At 36.4% G+C, this 20,981-nt stretch overlaps 1 protein-coding gene across 1 annotated transcript in view; it reads right to left on the reverse strand.

Annotated features, from left to right (window-relative positions):
- Positions 1-20,981, reverse strand: part of LDAH (lipid droplet associated hydrolase) — a 120,249-nt gene that overhangs the window by 81,483 nt on the left and 17,785 nt on the right. Inside the window, exon 3 of the mRNA XM_063078711.1 lies at positions 13,401-13,544. Within this exon, the coding sequence (XP_062934781.1) occupies positions 13,401-13,544 (144 nt within the window). The remainder of the gene's footprint in view (positions 1-13,400; positions 13,545-20,981) is intronic.

The following is a 20,981-nucleotide window of genomic DNA, read 5'->3' on the forward strand; positions in this document are numbered from 1 at the left end:
ATCAAAATATTATGCATCCCTTATAGCCTCAGGACATAGATAAATCTGATAACTATTATTTTCTTCCATTTTATGTGAACTAAATTGACTACTGTGACAGAAAACAGTGACTAATTGGCCCTTGTAATATTGAAAATATAGATATAAACTATCTTGTCTTCAAGGAGATCACAGTCTAGTAAGAGGAAACAGACATAAATAAAAACACAATTATAAAATGCTGAAGTAAGCATCTCAAACATTTGCTTGAAAAGAACAGGGTTTCATTGGATCATGATAGAAAGATAATAACTCTTTGGATTCATAGAAAGTATTAGTACCCTTCTCAAAGTTATCCAAGATAAATAACTAGATAATATTCCTCACTGCATGCACATAACCATAATATATAAATTTAACTACATATTTGAATGCAAACATAAGTCTAAATGTAATTATATAATTTTAACTATATATACAGTTATATGTATACCTAGATAAACATTGATTATAAAATTTTACCTATATATTTTCACACGAACAATATTTACAAGTCATCTACGACCACAGAACTGACAAAACTAGAGGTTAATGCTTACATGAGCCTTTTGCTAGGACTGAGTCCACAGACAGTAACTCTCCATCTCACATCAGAATTTTCTCAACTACTAAAATCTTCCATCCTGTCCCCCATCATTATTCCAAAACTATTTCTTACTAATAACTTTAATTAAAGAACCTGCATGTAGATATTAAAAGGTTAAAAATAGTACTTTGTAAAGTACATTTTAAAAAATGCTTTGAGCAGTTTATTCCTCAGGTAAATTTTTAAAAGCACACAAGACAATATCATATGTTGTTCATTTACAAATATATAACTAAAGATATGAAAAGGGACATGAAGTATTTACTCAATATTCATGATAGCAGAACTAGAGATGGGACACAAAAAAGATGTTACTTTTTCTGTATTGTTTTATTTCATTTATTATGTTAACAAAAAATATTGTAGTAATTATGGCAGTGCTAACTGTCAATTGTGAGTAACAGAATCTTGGATGGTAATATTAATTGTATGTACTTTTCCATGATTTTAATAATTTCTCAAAATAAAAAAAATTCTTAAAAAAATAAGAATGCTTTGACATGCTTTTCCTAGATATCTTACATCTATTTCATAGGGAAAACCACTGTTCGCTTCTTTATTACCCACATGGAATACACAAGCCCCAGAGGACATTGGCTGGTTTCACGCTAAATATCAGTGAAGCAGTTGGAAGAGAACTGTGTCCCTAATTCTTTATGTTTATTTAAATCACCAATCCAAAGGCCTTCCTTTTATAACTGTGCCCCGAGTTTAACAAGCTGATGTGAAAACACATTCTCACAGTTTAGGCTTCATCTGTCCCTAGCTTCCTAAGTATTCTGTAAGCTCCCTCTATCTAAACATTGGTGCAACTCAGTTATCTTTTAAAGTATGCAACATGGTGAGGGGATGGTAGATAGGCATTCCATTTAAAACTGCTATCTTACTTAAAAAAAAATTAAAAATGCTGAAAACCCCAAGCACGTGTCTTATAAAATAAATCTTAATTCTTCTCCAAACAGATGGTGAAAACCAGAGTCATCAAATTATGTCTTCCATTTGACCAAAACCAATGATCTGCTAAGGACTTCAACTGGAGAAATATGGGAAACATGAGAGAGAGATTCATCAAGGACAACATAATGTTATACACTTAGCAAACAACAAAAGCAAAAGGCATAAAACTGTGAGGTGTTACTTTGGAAACAGTCATGAGTCCTGTGGTTATTTGTGGTTCTAGGAAGGGGTGGAACAATTAAGGTTAGAAAGGAAGGTTGCAACTAATCAAGTAGGATGATGAACATCACACCAAGGACTGTGGACTCCACTCTGTGAGCAGCGAGAGGATATCTAGGGATTGCAAAGAGAGGAGCAGTCCGATATGGTCTGTGTTATAGGACATTAACTGCCATGCTGACTCTCCCTAGTCCTTCCGTTGCCCTGGGATTCTAACAATTTGCTTGATTCCTAACTTCTTCCCTTGCTCTGCCCTTTGGTTTTCTTAATGACCTAGAGATTTATTTGCTTTCATTTCCAGTGGCTATGAGCCCTGAGACTTGATTGACTAATATCCTGGCCTTGGTTTCATCCAGTCATTCCATCTTACCTCCATGTTCCTCTGTCATTCTGGGTCCAGGCAAGAGAGAAAGCTCTACTGGTTTTTCTCTCTCTCTTTCTGTTTAGAGGATTGCAGTGGGAGTGGTTTGAAGCATGGCCTCAAATCGTCATTAATTGCAAGACTGTGTAATTTTTTTAGGTAAACTTTTTATCTGCTAAAGCTAAACAAACCAGTATGAGGGACTGGCCAGTTAGCTCAGTTGGTTGGAGAACAACCTTATAACACCAAGGTCACAGGGCCATACGGGCCAGCCACCAAAAAAAAAAAAAAAAAAAGAAAGAAAAAGAAAAAACTTCATCAAGCTAAGCCAGTATGATCGTATGATCTCTGGCTTCAATTTCATATTTTTTCAACAAATGACTTGAAAGAGTTGATAATGAATTTCCATCACGTAAGGTGACTCTATATCGTAAATAAAAGTCAGAAAACAGTTTATACTTCTAATTCCTCAAATTTTCTTTTGACACATTTTTTCTTTAATCAACTCCTTCTGACACTGGTAAACATCTATTCTCCCAATTATATTCAATTTGTGATTGTGATAATGTTACAACTAGAATATTATTTCCAACTATCGATAATTTTAACATGTGCTGATAGGAAGCAAAACATACCTTCAATATTTGATGAGTGGTTATAACTTATGTCCTTTGTCTCAACGATTACATATTTTTCACAAAATATTTTGCATATTAGAAAACCTGTACCTTAGGACAATAATCTTGGGTGGTAAAAACTATATCTGTCCTGCCCATCCAAAGCAAAAATTATATCTGTCCTTCCTATCCAAAGCAAATCTACTTATTTGCAAATATAACTGCCAATGTGTGAAACATGAAAGCAGAGCTGTTATGGTTGAATGGGGGCGGGGTTGGTGAGGCCCTGAGCCCCTCTCAGCCTTCACAGAACTTGTGGGCTACTTAGAACACAGATGGACAGTTACTAATCTAAAAGGTAAAGATTAGCATTTCTATCTCTTTTTGTATATATGTCCCTGTAGCACCACACATAATAACCTAGCAGGTTGTCAATCCTTGATAACGAATTGTCCTTCCACCCCCTCAAGAAACCACAGCTTCCTCTGGTTCTATGGTGGCCCTCAGGACTAAAGCCTCTAGATGGCACTGTTCTCATTATGTAGCAAAGAACCCAGGCTCTAATTACTAAGTTATTAACAATACACAAGCAGCCCAAACAGCAATAAGCGTACTCAAAGTTATAAATAATAAGATATCAATTTAAAACAAGAGTTAAAGACACTTCCTAGAAATTCAGACACACAACAGATAGTTTCTACTGGTTTTCCTCATCAGCGTTTACTGGTGAAGATCTAAAGCAGTGGTTCTGACAATGTGGTCCCAGGACCAGCAGCATCAGCACTACCTGGGAACTTGTCAGAAATACAAATTCTCAGATCTCACCCCAGATCTACTGAATCAGTAACTCGAGGGTGGCAGTCTGTGTTTTAATAAATCCTCCAGGTGATTCTTATGCATGCCAAAGTTTGAGAATCCTTGATCTAAGGTGATCCTTTGAGTCTATTTTCAAATTTTAGAGTTGCTATTCACGTTCTGTTCAAATGTTTGCTTTTGTCTTTAGCATGACTTCTGACAGCTCACTGTGACAGTTGGATGTTGCTCTAATTATGTAATTTAATATATAGTTTCTCTCTACCATGGATGGCCTTTCTGACCAAGGTTAAGAATGTAGTAATAAGACATGCTAGCTACTCACCATTAAGAGGTTTGAACACAACAAAAGAGGAATTATCCTTCACATTTCCACTACTTCCTAGATCCCTTTGTCTTTGACTTATCTCTTCTCTTGCCAGAGCTCAGATAACAGGCCAAGACAGCTGGCAGCTTTTGGAAGTTTAGCATGAATTCTTTTAACACCTCTGTTTTCCAAACACAAGATAGCAAGAGCACATTCTAAGCAGACATAAAAACATTTCCTGACAAAGGAAACACTATAGTATTCCTAGTTTTAAGAAATGACTTAAAACAATAAAGATGTAACTAAAAATACTGCACAGCACAGCCAGTATCTACTATACATCTTATTCACTTTCAGTCACATTTCAATATGATGGTTGTTGAAATAGATGTCTTTAATCAAGGCAATACAATCTGTATATTGTTTCATTTCACTATTGCTCTTAAAATCTTTCACTGCTAAGTAATCAGTATTTACTTACCTTCCAAAATATACCCTGCTTCTAATGTAAAGTGTTTAATTTTAAATTCCAATTTTTCATTACTGCTAAATAGGAAAGTAATTGACACTTGCATATTTACCTTATATCCTGCAATATTGCTATAATTGCTTTATTAATTTAAGACTTTTTTTTGTTGTTGTGGATTCTTTGAGATTTCCCAAATAGACAATCATTTCATTTGCAAACAAAGATGGCTTTATTTCTTCCTTTCCAATCTGTATATCTCTAAATTCCTTTTCTTGTCTTATTGCACTAGCTATAAAAATAGAAATTCCAGTACGATACTGACTAGAAGTGATGACAGGGGACATCCTTGCCTTATTCCTTATCTTAGGGGGAAAGCATTCAGTTTCTCACCATTAAGCATGATGTTAGCTATAGGTTTTTCATAGCTGTTCTTCACCAGGTTGAGGAAGTTCCTCTCTATTCCTAGTTCCTGAGAGTTTTTATATAAATGAGTGTTATATTTTGTCAAATATGTTTTCTACATCCACTGACATGACCATATGATTTTTTTTCTTTGGCCTCTTGATGTGATGGATTATATTAATTTTCAAATGTTGAACCAGACTTGCATACCTGGAACAAATCTCACTTGGTTGTGGTGTATAATTCATCCTACACATTGTTGCATTTGATTTCCTAATATTCTCTTGAGGAGTTTTGCATTTATGTTCAGAAGAGGTATTGGTCTATAGTTTTCCTTTTTTTTTTTTTTTTTTTGGAAACTGTAAATGTCTTTATCTGGTTTTGGTAATAATAGGGTAATGCTGGCCTCATAGAATGAGTCAGGAAATGTTCCTTCTGCTTCTATTTTCTGGAAGAGATCATAGAGAATTGGTACAACTTCATTAAATGTTTGGTAGAATTCACTAATGAAACCATTTGATCCTGGCACTTTCATATTTGGAAGGTTATTAATTATTGGTTTGATTTCTTTCTTTTTTTTTTTTTTTAATTTAAGACCTACTCAGCAAATTTCAAGTATACAAAACAGTATTATTAACTATATACCATTCTGTACACTAGATCCCCAGAACTTAATCATCTTATAACTGAAAGTTTGTACCCTTTGACCAACGTTTTCCTATTTCCTTCACTCCCCAGCCCCTGGCAACCATTCTCTTCTCTGTTTATATGAGTTCAACTTTTTAAGATTCCACATATAAATGAGATCCCATGATATTTTTTTTTATTATTATTTTTGATGCTATTGTAAATGAAAATTTTTCTTTCTTTTTCAGATAATTATTAGCATATAGAAACAAAATTGATTTTTGTATGTTGATTTTGTATCCTGCAACTTTACTGTATTTGTTTATTAGTTCTAACAGTTTTTGGTGAAGTCTTTAGGGTTTTCTATATGCAAAATAATGTCATCTGCAAACAGAGACAATTTAACTCCTTCCTTTCCTTTTAGGATGCCTTTTATTTCTCTCTCTTGCCTAAGTGCTCTGGCTTGGAATTCCAGTACTATGTTGAATAGAAGTGATGAGAGTGGGCACACTTCTCTTGTTCCCAATCTTAGAGGAAAAGCTTTCAACTTTTCGCCATTGAATATCATGTTAGCTGTAGGGTTCCTATACATGGCCTTTATTAGGTTTAAGTACCTCCCTTCTATAACAAACTTTTTGAAAATTTTTATCATGAAAGGATGTTGAACTTTGTCAAATGCTTTTTTGGCATCAATTGAGATGACCATATGAATTTCTCCTTCATTTTGTTTAATGTGGTATATTTATTAATTTGTATATGTTGAACCACCTTTGCATCACAGGGATAAATCCCATTTTATATCAGTGCATAATCCATTTTATGTGCTGTTGAATTCAATTTGCTATTATTCTGTTGAGAATTTTTACATCTATGTTCATCAGAGATATTGGTCTGTAATTTTCTTTTCCTGTAGCAAGCATCCTTATCTGGCTTTGGTAACTCAATTTCTTTAATAGATATAGGCTTATTCAGATTATCTATTTTTTCTTGTGTGAATTTTGGTAGTTTATGTCTTTGAAGAAATTGACCCACTTCACCTAAGTTTATTGTCCTTTTAATATCTACGGGATCAGTAGTGATCACCCTTCTTTCATTTCTGATATTTGTAATTTGTGTCTTCTCTTTTTTCCCCATTAGTTAGCCTGGCTACTGGTTTATTGATATTTTCTACTGATTCCTTGTTTTCAACTTCATTGATTTCTGCTCTCATTTTATAATTTCTTTTCTTCTTCTTGCTTTAGGCTTAAATTGTTCTTCTGTCTCTATTATCCTAAGGTGGAAGCCTAGATCTTCCTTCTTTTCTAATATACGCAGTCAATGCTATAAATTGCCCTCTAAGTGCTATTTTTGCTATATGTTACAAAATTTGATAAGTTGTATTACCATTTTCATTTTGTTCAAATATTTTTAAAATACTCTAGAGACTTCATTGACCTATGTGTTATTTAGAAGTCTGTTTAGTCTCTAAATATTTAGGAAATTCCTAGCTATATTTCTGTTGTTAATTTCCAGTTTAATTCCATTGTGGTCTAAGAGCAGTCTTTGTATAATTTTTACTTTTTTAAAGTTTTCTGAGGTGTGTTTTATGGCCCAGAATGTGATCTATCTTGGTGAATATTCCATGTGAACTTGAGAAGAATATGTATTCTGCTGTTGCTGGGTTAAGTAGTCATCTATAAATGTCAATTCGATCATGTTGATTGATAGTGTTATTCAGTTCAACTATATCCTCACTGGCTTTCTGTTTGCTAGATCTATCAACTATACTCCACTTATAATAGTATATTTGTCTATTTCTTCTTGCAGTCTGTCAGTTTTGCCTCATGCACTTTGACCTCTGTTGCTAGGTGCATAAATGTTAAAGATTGTTATGTTTCCTTCGAGAACTGAACTTATTAATAATGCCCCTCTTTATTCCTTAAATTTTTCTTGTACTGAAGTCTGCTTTGTCTAAAATTAAAATAGCTACTCCAGCTTTCCTGTGATTAGTGTGCTAGCATGGTATATCTTTCTACATCCCTTTGCTTGTAATCTATTTGGTTTTTATATTTAAAGTGCGTTTCTTGTAGAAAAAATATAGTTAGATATTTTTTTTTATCCACTGTGACAGTCTGTGTCTTTTAATAGGTGTATTTAAACCATACACATTTAAAATGGTTACTGACATAGTTGGATCAATATCTATGATGCTTTTAAGTGTCTTATGTGTTACACTTATTCTTTGCTTCTTTTTTTATCTTCCTCTCTTCTACTTTCTCTAGCTTTAAATTTAGCATTGTATATGATCCCATTTTCTCTATTCTTGTTATATAAATTATACTTCCTTATTTATTTTTTTTAGTGGTTTCCCTAGAATTTGCAATATATACTAAAGTAGATTGAATTATGTCCCCTCAAAACTCAGGGAAGCTTGAATTATGTCCCCCAAGTTTTACATATTAGAAACTTAATATGTAAAGTTAAGACTGTTAAGAGGGTGGGAATCCTATTATGGTAATTGAAAGGTGGAGCTTTGAAGAGATGACTGGATTGTAGGACCATGCAGTAGTGAATGGATTAATAATGGTGGTCAGGGGTGTGGTTCTGAGGGCTTTAAAAAGAGAGTGAATGAGGAGGTTAGTCTCTGCTCTTTCTGCTCTGCCATTTTGCAATGTGATACCCTGCTGTCAGTGAAGTCACCACCAAAGAAAGCCTTCCCAGACGTGTTCCCTGGACTTTGGACTTTCTAGCTTTTGAAACTGTAAGCAATAAATTTTGTTTTCTTAAACATCACCCTGTTCTGTGTATTTCATTATAAACAACAGAAATGGACTAACACATATACTTAAAGTAAACGCCTTTTAGTTAACACTATACCACTTCACCCTTAGTCTAGGTGTTATAACTGAGTATTCTTGATTCCTCTCTTCCATCCCGTATAATATTGCTGACATTTATTTCACTTACCCATATGTTATAATCACTCAATACACTGTTACTTTAATTACTCTGAACAAACAGCTATCTATTAGATCGCTGGGAATAAAATAAATCTTTTTTTATTTTTTAACCTTCATTTATTCCTTCTCCCATGCTTTTCCTTTCTTTATATAGATTTGAGTTGCTGACCTTTATCATTTACCTTTTCCCTAAATAACTTCTGTTAATATTTCTTGCAAGGCAGGTCTATGGCAATAAAATTCCTGAGTTTTTGTGTGTCTGAAAGAAGCTTTATTTCTCCTTTACTTTCAAAGGATAATTTCACCAGATACAGAATTCTAGGTTGGTGGTATATTTCTTTCAACACTAAATATTTCACTCCATTCTCTTCTTGCCTGAATGATTTCTGAGAAGTTTCCTGTAATTCTCATCTTTGTTCTTCTATAGTCAAGGTATTTTTTCCTCTTCCTTTTTTCAACATTTTCTGCAAATTAAATATGATAAACCTAGGTGTCGATTTTTAGTATTTTCCTTGCTTACTGTTTTCTGAGCTTCCTGGACCTTGTTTTGTTGGCCAGCATTAAATACTTCCACAACTACTCCATTCTATCTTCTCATTCTGTTATTTCAAGTATACATATGTTACATCTTTAGAAATTGTCCTACAGTTCTTGGATGGTCCATTATTTATTTATTTATTTATTTTTTTCCCCTTTGTATTTCAGTTTGGGAACATTCTATTGACCTGTTTTCAAGCTCACTGATTCTTTTCCAGCTGCGTCTGACGATACTGGTGAGCCCATCAAAGGCATTTCTCATTTTGTTGGTGTTTTTCATTTCTAGAATTTTCTTTTGATTCTCTCTCTTCTTGCATTACCCATCTGTTCTTGCATGCTATACTTTCCACTAGAGTCCTCAACGTATTAATCATAGGTATTTTAAATTCCCTTTCTGATAATTCCAAAATTGGTAACAAGCTCTTAATTGAGTCTGGTTCTAATGCTTGCTTTGTCTCCTCAGACTGTTTTTCCTTGCCTTTTACAATGCCTTGTAGTTTTTTTTTACTTAAAATTGCACGTGATATATCAGGTAATAGGAACTGGGATAAGTAGTACTTTAGTGTGATACTGTATGTTAACGTGGCTAGGACCTAGCTGTAGGTGCCAAAGGTTTCAGTTTCCTCTTCTGTACTTGTTTTTCTCTCCCCTGTTTTATTTGGTTTTCCCCAGTTTGTTCAGCTTTTTTCTTACTGTGAGAATATGAGTGACAAATTTCAATTTCTATATGTCAGAGCTGAAATTGGAAGTCCACTATTTGTTTTTGAAATCATTCTACACTAAATATTTTTTTGGTACATAATGTAACACCAACTGAAATTTTTGAACAAGTAATAAGAAGCAAATAAACATTGAAAAAAAAAATCTCAGAATCTAAACGCAACTATCTTACTATGGTTTAGCATACACACTTCATCATGACATTATCTCAGGGAAAAAAAAGCACTAAAATATACTCTCTGGGGCTACAGTTCCTAGATGCTTACTTCAGCCTAGCCAAAACCCCTGAACTACTGCTGAACTACTGTTAAAGGCATTTTTAAATCTCATCTCTCAGTGCCAAGGTGTTAATGTTTATTTGATTTGGGGTTGAAAATGTTTAAGTACAATTAAAACTAAACATAATGAAGCATTTCTTTTCAAACTTTAAATTATAGAACACTGATTTTTTTTACTTTCCTATTCACTGTTTCCCATATTGTCCATATTTTTCATACTAAGCAAATATAACTGATATAAAAACAAAATAAAGCTAATCCATTTTGAAAATAAACAAATTGTACAACATTACTCACCAGAGCTAGAGTCACCTCCAAAATACAAGATTAAAATCAAGATAAAACTAGATAAATTGGTGCTGTTTATCTGACCTGCAACATTTACCCCAATTAATAGTAGATTAATAAACTTATCTTCTTTAGATATTGTTCAGAAGAGTTCACATATGTAATCATATTTATTGCCACTATATGCAAATTTCAAAACAGAATAAAAAAATAATATGTGATAAGAGGGTCAGAGTGAAACAGAATAAGGCTAGACCTGTGAACCAAACTGACTCCATTTTCCCTGCAGAGGACACTTTGTTACTTTTCCACTCCTCAGTCATGAGACCTCCAGGGCAAATGATTACCCCAAGGCCTGCCCTGATAAAACAGACTGAGATAAGAGAGGAAACATATTTACTGAGTTGCAAAACTCTCCCCAAGGCTTGTTTACTGTAATTGTAAAAATTAAGTAACAGATTAACCTTAAGATTCCTTGAGGAATTCTCACTTGTGCAAAAAGCTTCAAGGTGACTACTACAATGACCCTCCTGCTGTGACAATGATGAACAACACCGCCATCTTGGACCTACTGAGCATGCACCCATAATGCAACCAGGAAGAACATAATGGGCCTCCTCCAGTGACACTGTCTGTTCCGCTTAACTCCTTTCCCGATAAAAGACCCCGAACAGCTTCCCTCGGGGGACTAGCTTTACTATTGCTACCCCTCTTATGCATAAGTCTATTTCTTCTTTTAATAAAGCATCGCTTGCTTTATTGCTGGGTACATTGTTCATTTCTATGACTTTGGAATCCAAGAGCCTAATTTAGTCACTGGTGAAAATTGGAAAGCTTTGGGCACCAGAGAAGGCTCCAGCTACAAGAGGCAAGTGGCCACTGGGACTATTTTGCTCCCACGTCTCTACTGCTGGTAAGTCTCTCCTGGAGTCCCCAGCCTAAATTCTGACAAGGCAATGCTTTATTCTCTTTTACTCCCCCCCCCCCCCCTTTCTTCCTCTTTAAAGTGACTGCTAGACAACTACAGCTTAAACTCCTCTTAACCTGTGAGACGCATGCTCCCTCTGGTCGACAGTGGCTTGTCCTGACAGGTAACTAGCAGAGAAGGGAAGGCCAGTCCTACACCATGAAGATCTTGCTTGAGCAGGTTCCCCCAATAGGGGATTAATGAGAGTGTGGAGACTCACTCCCACGCCATGCAGTGACTGGAAGTACAGAAGCCTCTAAAATTCTCTTTACCTTTCTCTGATTTCCTGACCCCTTTTCTGCTGTTTGGTTGGACTGTATCTGCTACTATGTAGGTGCACCCTGGAGGGCTCCCAGCTATGCTGTTTCTGATTTTCCGAGCCCTCTTCTGCTGTTCTGTATAGCTGCACCCTGGAGGGCTCCCGGCTATGCTTTCTTTCTCTGATTTAAATCTAGTCAGTACTTTTCTGTGTCAACAACAGTGGGGAGAACTGCTTTTATCAATTACTGTGTCAGCAGAATAGGTTGGCTCTGCCGATTGGGACTAGGATAAAATGGACCCCATTGCTCCTCTTTTCTCTTTGTTTGCTTAGTTAGACATTTAGTTAAATACCGGTAATCTGAATAAACCTTCCAATCCTTGCATCAACTTTTGGACTTTCAAGTCATTTGTTTAGTGAAGAGGGCAAGCCGAGCATGGTCTATTGGTAACAAGAAGTTGAAGTCAGAGTACACAGTTAAAAACAAATATAATCAAAGGTAGCCTTGAATATCAGATCATTCATAGAGTACTGGTTTATGTGTATTCAAACTTATACATCAATGTCTAAAGGAATCATGAATATATAAGAGTATATATGTAAAATATAACTTTATAGTACTATATGTTTAAAACTTAGAAGCTCAATAAGTACACAAAGTCATACCACAGGAGAGACACATAAGAACCTGAAGCAAATTAGGCAATGAAGCTGCAGCTACCTCTCTCTCAACTCAATTTAACTAAGGCGAACCCCTTAGGACAAAAAGCCCTTTGAATGGAATACCTATAGAAAATTTAAGTTATATTTTTCTTTCTTCCTCTCATTTTTTATTTTGGGGAAGGGTGAACATGCTAGAATTCTCTTAAATTAAAAGCAGGTAGTTTGCATCTCTATATTATTTCCTCCATTTAAAAGCCTACCAGCTATCTACCACATGGAGTCCTAGCTCTCTCCCTAGTTTTCAGGGTTCCTCTCAAACTTGCGCTGCATAGCAGTAACATACCTACTAAATCTCCTTCCTTTCTGTGCTGCTTCTGCTTGTTATACCTCTGCATCTACCTCCATACCCCAAATCCAAATCCTGCTCAACTGTCAAAACCATCTCCCCAAATTCATGTGTTGAAACCTTATCCCCAAATGTGTGGTATTAGGAGGTGGGGTCTTTGGGAATAATTAGGATCAGATGGGGTCATGAGGGTAGTGCCCTTATGAATGGCACTGCTGCCCTTTTAAGAGTCCCAAGAGCAAGAGAGCTTGCTTTCTCTCTCTACCATGAGAGGACACAGAAAGAAGAGAGCTGCCTATGAACTAGGAAGTAGGTCCTCACCAGACACCGAATTTGCCAGCACCTTGATCTTGGACTTCCTGGCCTTGAGAAACTATGAGAAATAAACTTCTGCTGTGTTTAAGTTACCCGGTCTATGGTATTCTGATATAGCAGCCCAAACTGATCAAGACACTCACCTACTCCATAAAGTCTTTTCTAAGCCATACTGTGTTCTCTCCTTTTTTATTCCTTAGGTATCCACATGATCAGCAGGCCAGAGTCTGTCACCTAATCATTCTCTAAACGTGAGAAACCTTCTTTAGAGTAAAGACCATGGCTTATAATACTTTTTCTCTACCATTTCTCCTAGTACAACCCTGGAAAAATAATACATAACCAGTATATACGAGGGTACTTCAAAAAGTTCATGGAAAAATAGAATTAAAAGATAATATGAATCTTTCCATGAACTTTTTGAAGACCCCTCATATATATATACACCATTGATTACTAATTGGTAAAAAAAGAAGTCAAGTCATAGATTGTTTGCTCTACCCAAATTCTTGTAGAAAATTACCTGCAGAAGAGTTAAAATGTCTCTAAAAACCGTAAAATCACTAGAATGTGGCATGATGGGCCTAACGCCACAAGCAGAGGTTTTCATTGCTGTAACCCTTAACCTTGCTAGGCTTTCTAGAGATACAAACACCCACTCACTGAAAAGTAGATGTTAACAAGGACTTACCCGCCAAAGATGTAAGAATCTTCTTGTCTTTGGGGGCCAAGGCATGCCCAGCATGACTGATAACCCAAACTGGAAAGCGTCTGTTTGTCAAAGAGTACAAAGCCTTTAAAAATGGCACGTAGAAGACAGACATACCTGGGTTACCTAAGAAAAGAAACACAGACCTTAGATTAATCAAAGCAATAAACTCACAAAAGATGACATGCAGACTAGAAAAGAAGGGTCTATTTCTCCTCCCACTTTCCTCTACAAATTTGGTGACAGTTTACACATATACCTTAATTTTGATACCATTTCTACCTTAGGGCTGGGAATGGCCACTCAGAAAATTTCTGTTTCTGCTTTGTTCTCCCAATGTTTCAAATAAGTTCTTCCTCCCTGTTGCTCAATCTACTAAACAGGACCACCAATCATAAGCCAAATGCTCAGGTCCAGACACTAGGAGTCATTCTTAGTTTTTCCCTATCTTTCACATCCAATTCACCAATAAGTTCTGTCAAGTTAGGTTCCAAAATACAACTCAAATTTGTCCACTTCTGTCCATTAGTGATTATCACTTCCACTAGGTTTCCTACCTAACAGGTCTTCTCTCTACTCTTGTCCCCTTGGAATCCATTATTCAGAGTACCCAGAAAGGGATACCTTCAAACCTCAAATAAAATTCTAGCAATACCCTATTTAAAACATCCTTCAGTGGTTTCCCATTGTCATCGGATAAAATCTAAAGTCATTAATACTGCCTATAAGGCCCTTCAAGATCTAACTATGCTGTTATCCAGCTGCATGAAAACTAGAAAAATAGGCCAGCCAACTCAGTTTAAGAATTGTGCACAAAGAGAACTTTAAAGAGTCTACTAAGTGTTTCCTTGTCATTTATCCAAGTACTTATATTGTAAACAGATGTGTAGTTTGATCTTTCGGGGAAAAGACCATCAACTACTACATGTAGATCTTTCTTGTATGTGTACAGAAGATATTTTTGACAAAGATTCACTATAAAGAAACAGAATAAATAAGTGATCTTTAAAAAAAAAGATTCAATCTGACATATCTGTAGGGAATAATGACAGTGAAATGGGGTTTTCATCCTGCAATCATCATCTGTGTGAAGTCTTCATAGTTACTAGTGCATTTCCATCAACATCTGTTTCCCCAGTATATTTATCCATTTCTTCAAGGTCTTAGGTTTTCTGCTCTTTGCAATTACGTCATAGTTCTGATGCACTGATATAAACAATCACTTCCGTCTTCACTATAATAGTAACATTTAGTAGCCTTATCACCTACATTGTCATTTTACTTCTCTTGTGTTCTGACCTAGTGACCCAAGTTCCAAATTACTTTTTGTGATGATGCTATTGTCATCTTTGTCAAACAGGGTAAAAACTTCTTCAAATGCAGTAATATGCTCTTTGGTTAGCTTACTGGCCACTGTGCAGCTAAGGGAGAAAGGAGGGAGGAGGGGTGTACCAGCACAGGGGCTGTAACATCTACAGTGGCTGTGGATGGCATGTTTGACGTTTTATATTTAAATGTTCAATAAGTTTGGAATATTTTTTAGTAGTAGAAAGTAGAAAGTATCAATCCAACTTCTTTCCAAGTGACTAGCCAAGTGGCCCAAGACCATTTATTATATGATCTATTCTTTCTACATTGATTTGAAATGTCTTCTGAACTAGTACTAAATTCTTACATTAGTTCACTAATTCTGATTCCAAATAATTCCATTTATTTTTTTCCTTTCCTCCTCTGCCAGTATCATACTGTCTTAATTATTACTTTTTCTGTTTGTTTGTTTTGGCAACTGGTAGGACAAATCCCTTCTCTTTATTTTTCTTTTTCTGAATTTTCTAGCCTGGTCTCATAAACTTTAGGATTCTTTTCACTAATTTCAGTTTTTAAAAATCTCTTTGGGAATGATTATATTTTGTAATGATGAACATACTAATTATCCTAATTTGATCATCACACATTATACACAGGTATTGATATTCAACTCTGTACCCCACAAATGTTTAATCAATTATTTTTTAATAAAAGAAAAGAAAAAAGAAAAAAGGAGGAAAAAAATGTCCTCAAGAAATAAACAGATTGGTTCTTGAAGAAACAGAGTCCATGATGCTTGGTTCCTCTCTTTACATGCAATATATTAGAGTGGCTAAAGTATAATGAAGGATATAGAAGTTTGTATGAGATGAGGTTGTAAAGGAGAAATACAATTGTGCAGTATTTTGTGGACCATGATAGAAAATTTGACTTAGATTAATCTAAGTAATACCGGAAGTGTTTAAGCAGAGTTAAGGCATTATCAGATTTAAATTTTAATAAATAAATAAAATAAAAGGAAAAAAGAAAGAAAGAAAGGAAGAAAGAAAATCACAATAATAGGTTGAACTTTCAGAAGGAGAGAAGAGAACTGTGGTTTCTAGAAGTGGGAAAGGGGGAGGAGGGTTAGTGAGAAATTGGTTAATAGACACAAGGAATGATTACATTTTGTAATGATGAACATGCTAATTATCTTAATTTGATCATCACACATTGTACACAGGTTTTGATATTCAACTCTGTACCTCACAAATATGTATAATCAATTATGCTTTAATAAGAGTAAAATAAAACATTAAAAAACATTTTTCTGTATTAAAAGAATAATTAGGTAATATGAAAAATTTTATAGCAATAAATTTGGCAACATAGATGAAATGGACAAACTACCAAATCCCACTCAAAAAGAAACATTTAAACTGAATAGCCCTATATCGAATAAAGAAATTGAAATTTTAGTCAAAAACCTTCTCACAAAGAAAATCCAGGTCCATATGGCTTCACTGGTGAATTCTATTGAACATTAAGTTAAAAATAATAACAAATCTACACGAACTCTTCCAGAAACTACAAAATTCTAGTAAATTGAATCCATCAAAACATCAAAAGAACAATACATCATGATGAAGTGGGATTTATTGCAGGAATGCAGGATTGGTTTAACATTCAAAAATTAATGAATGCTACCTGCCATATTAACAAACTGAAAAAGAAAAACATATGATCCTTTTAATAGATGCAGGAAAAAAATGGAAATTTTCTCCTGTCAGGATCATACTTAACAATGTAGCATGTATAATTATAGATGAACCTTACAATGACAGGAACTGCATGAAATGAAATGAATCAGAATTCCTGAATCTGTAGGTTAACTTACTGCAGTACTATAAGTAGAATACATCTATGTGTGAAGTTGTATATTTTATGTAATCCAAGTATGAATATTAAAAAAAACTCACTCATTCAAGTATGCTAAAAGACAGACTGAATTATCTTTGTAGTCTCTCTAGAGAAAATATGAAACTACTGTTCTATGAAAGTGCATTGTCATAATAAGATACACAGGAACAAAACCAAGATGGTAGAATAGATGGTCCGCAGCATCACTCTCTCCCACAGATCAACCAATTTACAACTATTATAAAAACAATGACAGCTACGCTGGGGCTGCTAGAGCTCAGGAGTAGAGGAGGAGAGATCTATACAGTTCATGAAGGTGGTAGAAGCCACGATGAGAGAAAGGTTCTTTTCGAACCCCAGCCACTTTAAGGCTGGAGCTGGTGAGCACATGGAGCAGGAGCTGACAAAAGCCACAGCTTTGCTCTTCGTATGAAGTTGCTTGGAGGCAGCAGAGTAGAAGAGGGCATTGGTGACCCCCAAGCCAGCAAGACTACTAATAGGGTTCCCATGAACCCACATAGGAGCGAGGAGCCCCAACAACTGAAAAAAAGGAGTCACACAGAGGCTAGTGAGTCACCACAAGGGACTGTGGCACAGCTTGTCCCATGGGAAGTGTTTGGAGCAAGGGTGGTGGGGGAGACGGGCCAACCGGGAGAACAGTGGGGCACAGCAAGTACAGCTGATCTGCCCCCCAGTCAGTGTAGGACCACTCAGGGGAGACTGTTCAGGAATATAGAACTGCAGGGGGTGCAGTCTGCTGAAAAGACTCAGGGCCAGACCAGAGTTTCTACACAATCCAGGTGAACTGGATCTCATGCGTCCTGGAAGTACCTATAAAGTCAACCATTAAAACCTGAGCTGCACAAAAAGCCTTCCCCAGGGAATCAGCAGCAAAGCAACAATTAAGCTCAACCACAGGGCTCAAGTGCTGGTCCCCACAGGAAGTTCCCCCATTTTAGAAGCAGGCAAAGGACGGCCAACTGGTTTAAGTGATAGGAACAGAAAATAATCCAACACACAACTGAAAGAAAAAAAAAATACCCACAGACCAGAGAAAAAGTTTGATATTAACTAGTAAAAGTCTCACATCACCAAAGAACAGCTATAAAACCTAGAAGAACCAGAAGTCCCCTGGGCTATCAAACCAGAGAAAGGGTATGGCTGGGGGCCTCAGCCATGCCCTGCAACACTCAAACCGGTCCCAAGTTTGGGGCCAAGGGCTTCACCCATGCCCCACCAACACCCACAACCAGCCAGTGACAATCACCGAGCCGCCGCAGGAAGTACCCCGGGCTCTCCCAAACCGGGGTGGTGGGGGGCCTTGGGCATGTCCCCCGTCACCAACAACTTCAACCAGCCCAGCAATGACCACTGTGCTGTCAGCATGAGACACTTCACCTGATTCTATTATCCCCATATAATCACCTGAGAATTATAATGATTCTGTATGTTCTATAGCGAGTTCTCAAATTGCCTCCCTTTGCTCATTTCACTACTTAAAGAAAGTCTAAGGAGGATGTAGCTTAGAAATTCTAAATCTAAGGTTCATTGGAAAGATAAAAGTAAATTAAAAGTTAGTTTTCAATCTGTGGATTCCAATAAATCACACCTCATTACCATTACTAACTTAAAAGTGAAGAGTTAATTTTGCTAGCTGCAAAAGCAAAGTGATTTAAAATGAAATGTTATGTCAGTGTATAAGAGATGAACATAACATGGTGTATATAGTGGCTTAACAATCCTTGAAATACTATCATCCCAATTTTCCCCACAGCACAAATAGACTAGGCTGAAAAACAAATATAATTTGTTGAATTCCACAAACTAATGAGCAGCACCAACCTACAGCTCTCAGACGTTCAAGGAAAAAGGGACAAGTGCAGCAATGAGAATAGAAGGGCAAACATGAAAGAACTCTAAGAAAGGAAATGTGATCTGAAAACATCAAAGCACCATAAACAATGAGACTATAAACCAACAAATGTTTTAAGCTTCCCTCCATCTGCAGCATCTTCACTGAATGCTCCCTCCATCTCCTCACCATATCTCAAACCTGCCTCTCCCCTGTGTTGGACTCTCTTCCTTTCAAGCCTCTTCAATAGAGGCCTCACTCACTATTTTCAATGAGAGCAAAGACTATTCTTAGCACCTAGGATAAATGAATGAGTAAATGAATACCTCTAGGTGGGGAAGTAAAGTGGGCTGTCTGCTCCAGTTACTATTTCACCTTACTGTAACAACTACTTCCTCTTTAAGACTCAAGCCATGTACTCTCATCTATCAACTTTTTAGTCACTCACATATTCCCTGAAAACCCTGACCCTTAAAAGAGTTTCACTTGCCATGTCTTAGGAGATTTCAAATCCAGTTGGATTGACTAAGCCAAAACCTTTGTCCCATAATTCATTACTGTGATCAAATCGAAAGAATTTCACTTACACGAATCTTAAGCAACCAATTCCCATGGCCACACCCTAGATCAGGTGTGGATATCATGATCCCCTGGAGGGCTTGTTAAGACACAGATATCCCTATGCCCAGACTTTCTGGTTCAGAACGTCAGGGATAGGGCCCATGAAATTGCACTTCTCACAAGTTCTCAAGGAATACTCCTTGTCCTGACATCAACTGTTAGCCAGAAATGGCTAACATCCTAACTCTGATACCTCTTTGCCAGCTCAATCTTCTGCCCTTTCAGACCTCACTACCAATACACCTGCTATTAAATCACAGAGCTGCTCAAAAATCCATCTGCTTGTGCTGTTTTGTTTTTTTTATTTTAGCCGACCAGTAAAGGGATCCGAACTCTTGGCCTTTGTGTTTTAACACTGTGCTCTAACAAACTGAGCTAACTGCATGGTTTTTGATAAACAATTCCTTTCATTGTACATATCTGCTATTCTAAACACTGACCACTTTCCTTGAGGCCCCTACTCACCTTCCACAATCCGCACTCTCAACAGATGACCTCAACTCTTAACAGAGAAAGTGGAAGTCAGGAGGCAGAAACTACTTCACTTCCCTCTGATATGCCTTCACACACCTCCGTTTTTTTAGTAACCAATTCACCTCCTGCCTTCCAGCCTCAGGATATCCCTTCTCCAGTCCAAGACAATGTTTCTACCTATTTTCTCTAGCCTATCCTATCCCATGGACTCCAAATCTGTTCCATAAAATAGCACTTGTCTTGACGATAATTTTAAACTCTACCTTATTGTTGGCAGAGCATATATATATTTACTTTCAAGAGATGCTGCCAGACTGATTTCCAAAAAGACTGTTATATCCCAGCAGAAGACTGAAAATTTATTCCCAGAAAAGGTTAAATCAAAGAAAGATTCTGGATTAGGAATCTTAGCCCAGCTGAGAATGGAAGTGCCACACCAAGAAGAGGTTAGATTACGTGTAACTAAACAATGAAACTCCAACCTCGTTTCCCCTGTTCAGCTCTGAACATTAGCAGACAAGCTTACACTCTTCAAACAGGAGACTGGAGCATTCCTTCCTGGGAAAACTGAACAATCTGAGAAAGAGCTTCAAATACTGAAAGATGGAAATCCCCCAATAAAATGCTGGGTCCCTACCCGATCACCCTAGGGTAAGACTCAACCATCCTATTCTGCCCAAGACTGTCTCAGTTTTAGTACAGAAAGTCATGTGTCTTGGAAAGACACCAGTGGACAAGCCTCACCCTAAATACAAAACTTCCAATCAGGTTTTTGTGTCTTCCTCTTACAAATGATTTGGGTAGTCAAGGATTACCAGACATGTGAGGAAAAATAAACACTAATACAAACAAACAGAAAAAGGAACCCAGTGAAAACAAGACAAAGAAAATGATATTGCACCTATGAAACAGGAGACTATCAAAAAAGAAAAAAGAGAAAAAAGAACTCTTAGAATTGAAGTATATGAAGTTTATTGAAGTATATGAGTTTCTGGTTTAAAAGAGCCCAACAAAACTCAAGTGCAATGTATGAAAAAATATCCACACCAAGGTGCTTCACTGTAAAATTTCAGAATCTTAGAACAAAGACAAGGTCTCAAAACTGGGGTGGGGGACTAGGGGAAGCTTCACATACAAAAGATCCAAAACCAGAATGATACCAAGACTTCTCATAAGCAGATCTGAACCCCGGAAAACTAACACCCTCCGAATTCTAAGCAAAAATTATTTCCAATCTAGAAGTCTAAGACATTTTCTGACATCTTTAGAAGATGACTTCCCTTGCACCTCTTCTCAGGAAGCTACTAGAAGATGTGCTCCACCAAAAACAAGGGAGTAAACCAAGAAAGAGGAAAATATGGAATCTAGGAAAAAGGGGAGTTCAACCCAGCATAAAGTGACATGAATCT

The sequence above is a fragment of the Cynocephalus volans genome, chromosome 14 (assembly GCF_027409185.1).
Source record: "Cynocephalus volans isolate mCynVol1 chromosome 14, mCynVol1.pri, whole genome shotgun sequence".
Taxonomy (NCBI): domain Eukaryota; kingdom Metazoa; phylum Chordata; class Mammalia; order Dermoptera; family Cynocephalidae; genus Cynocephalus; species Cynocephalus volans.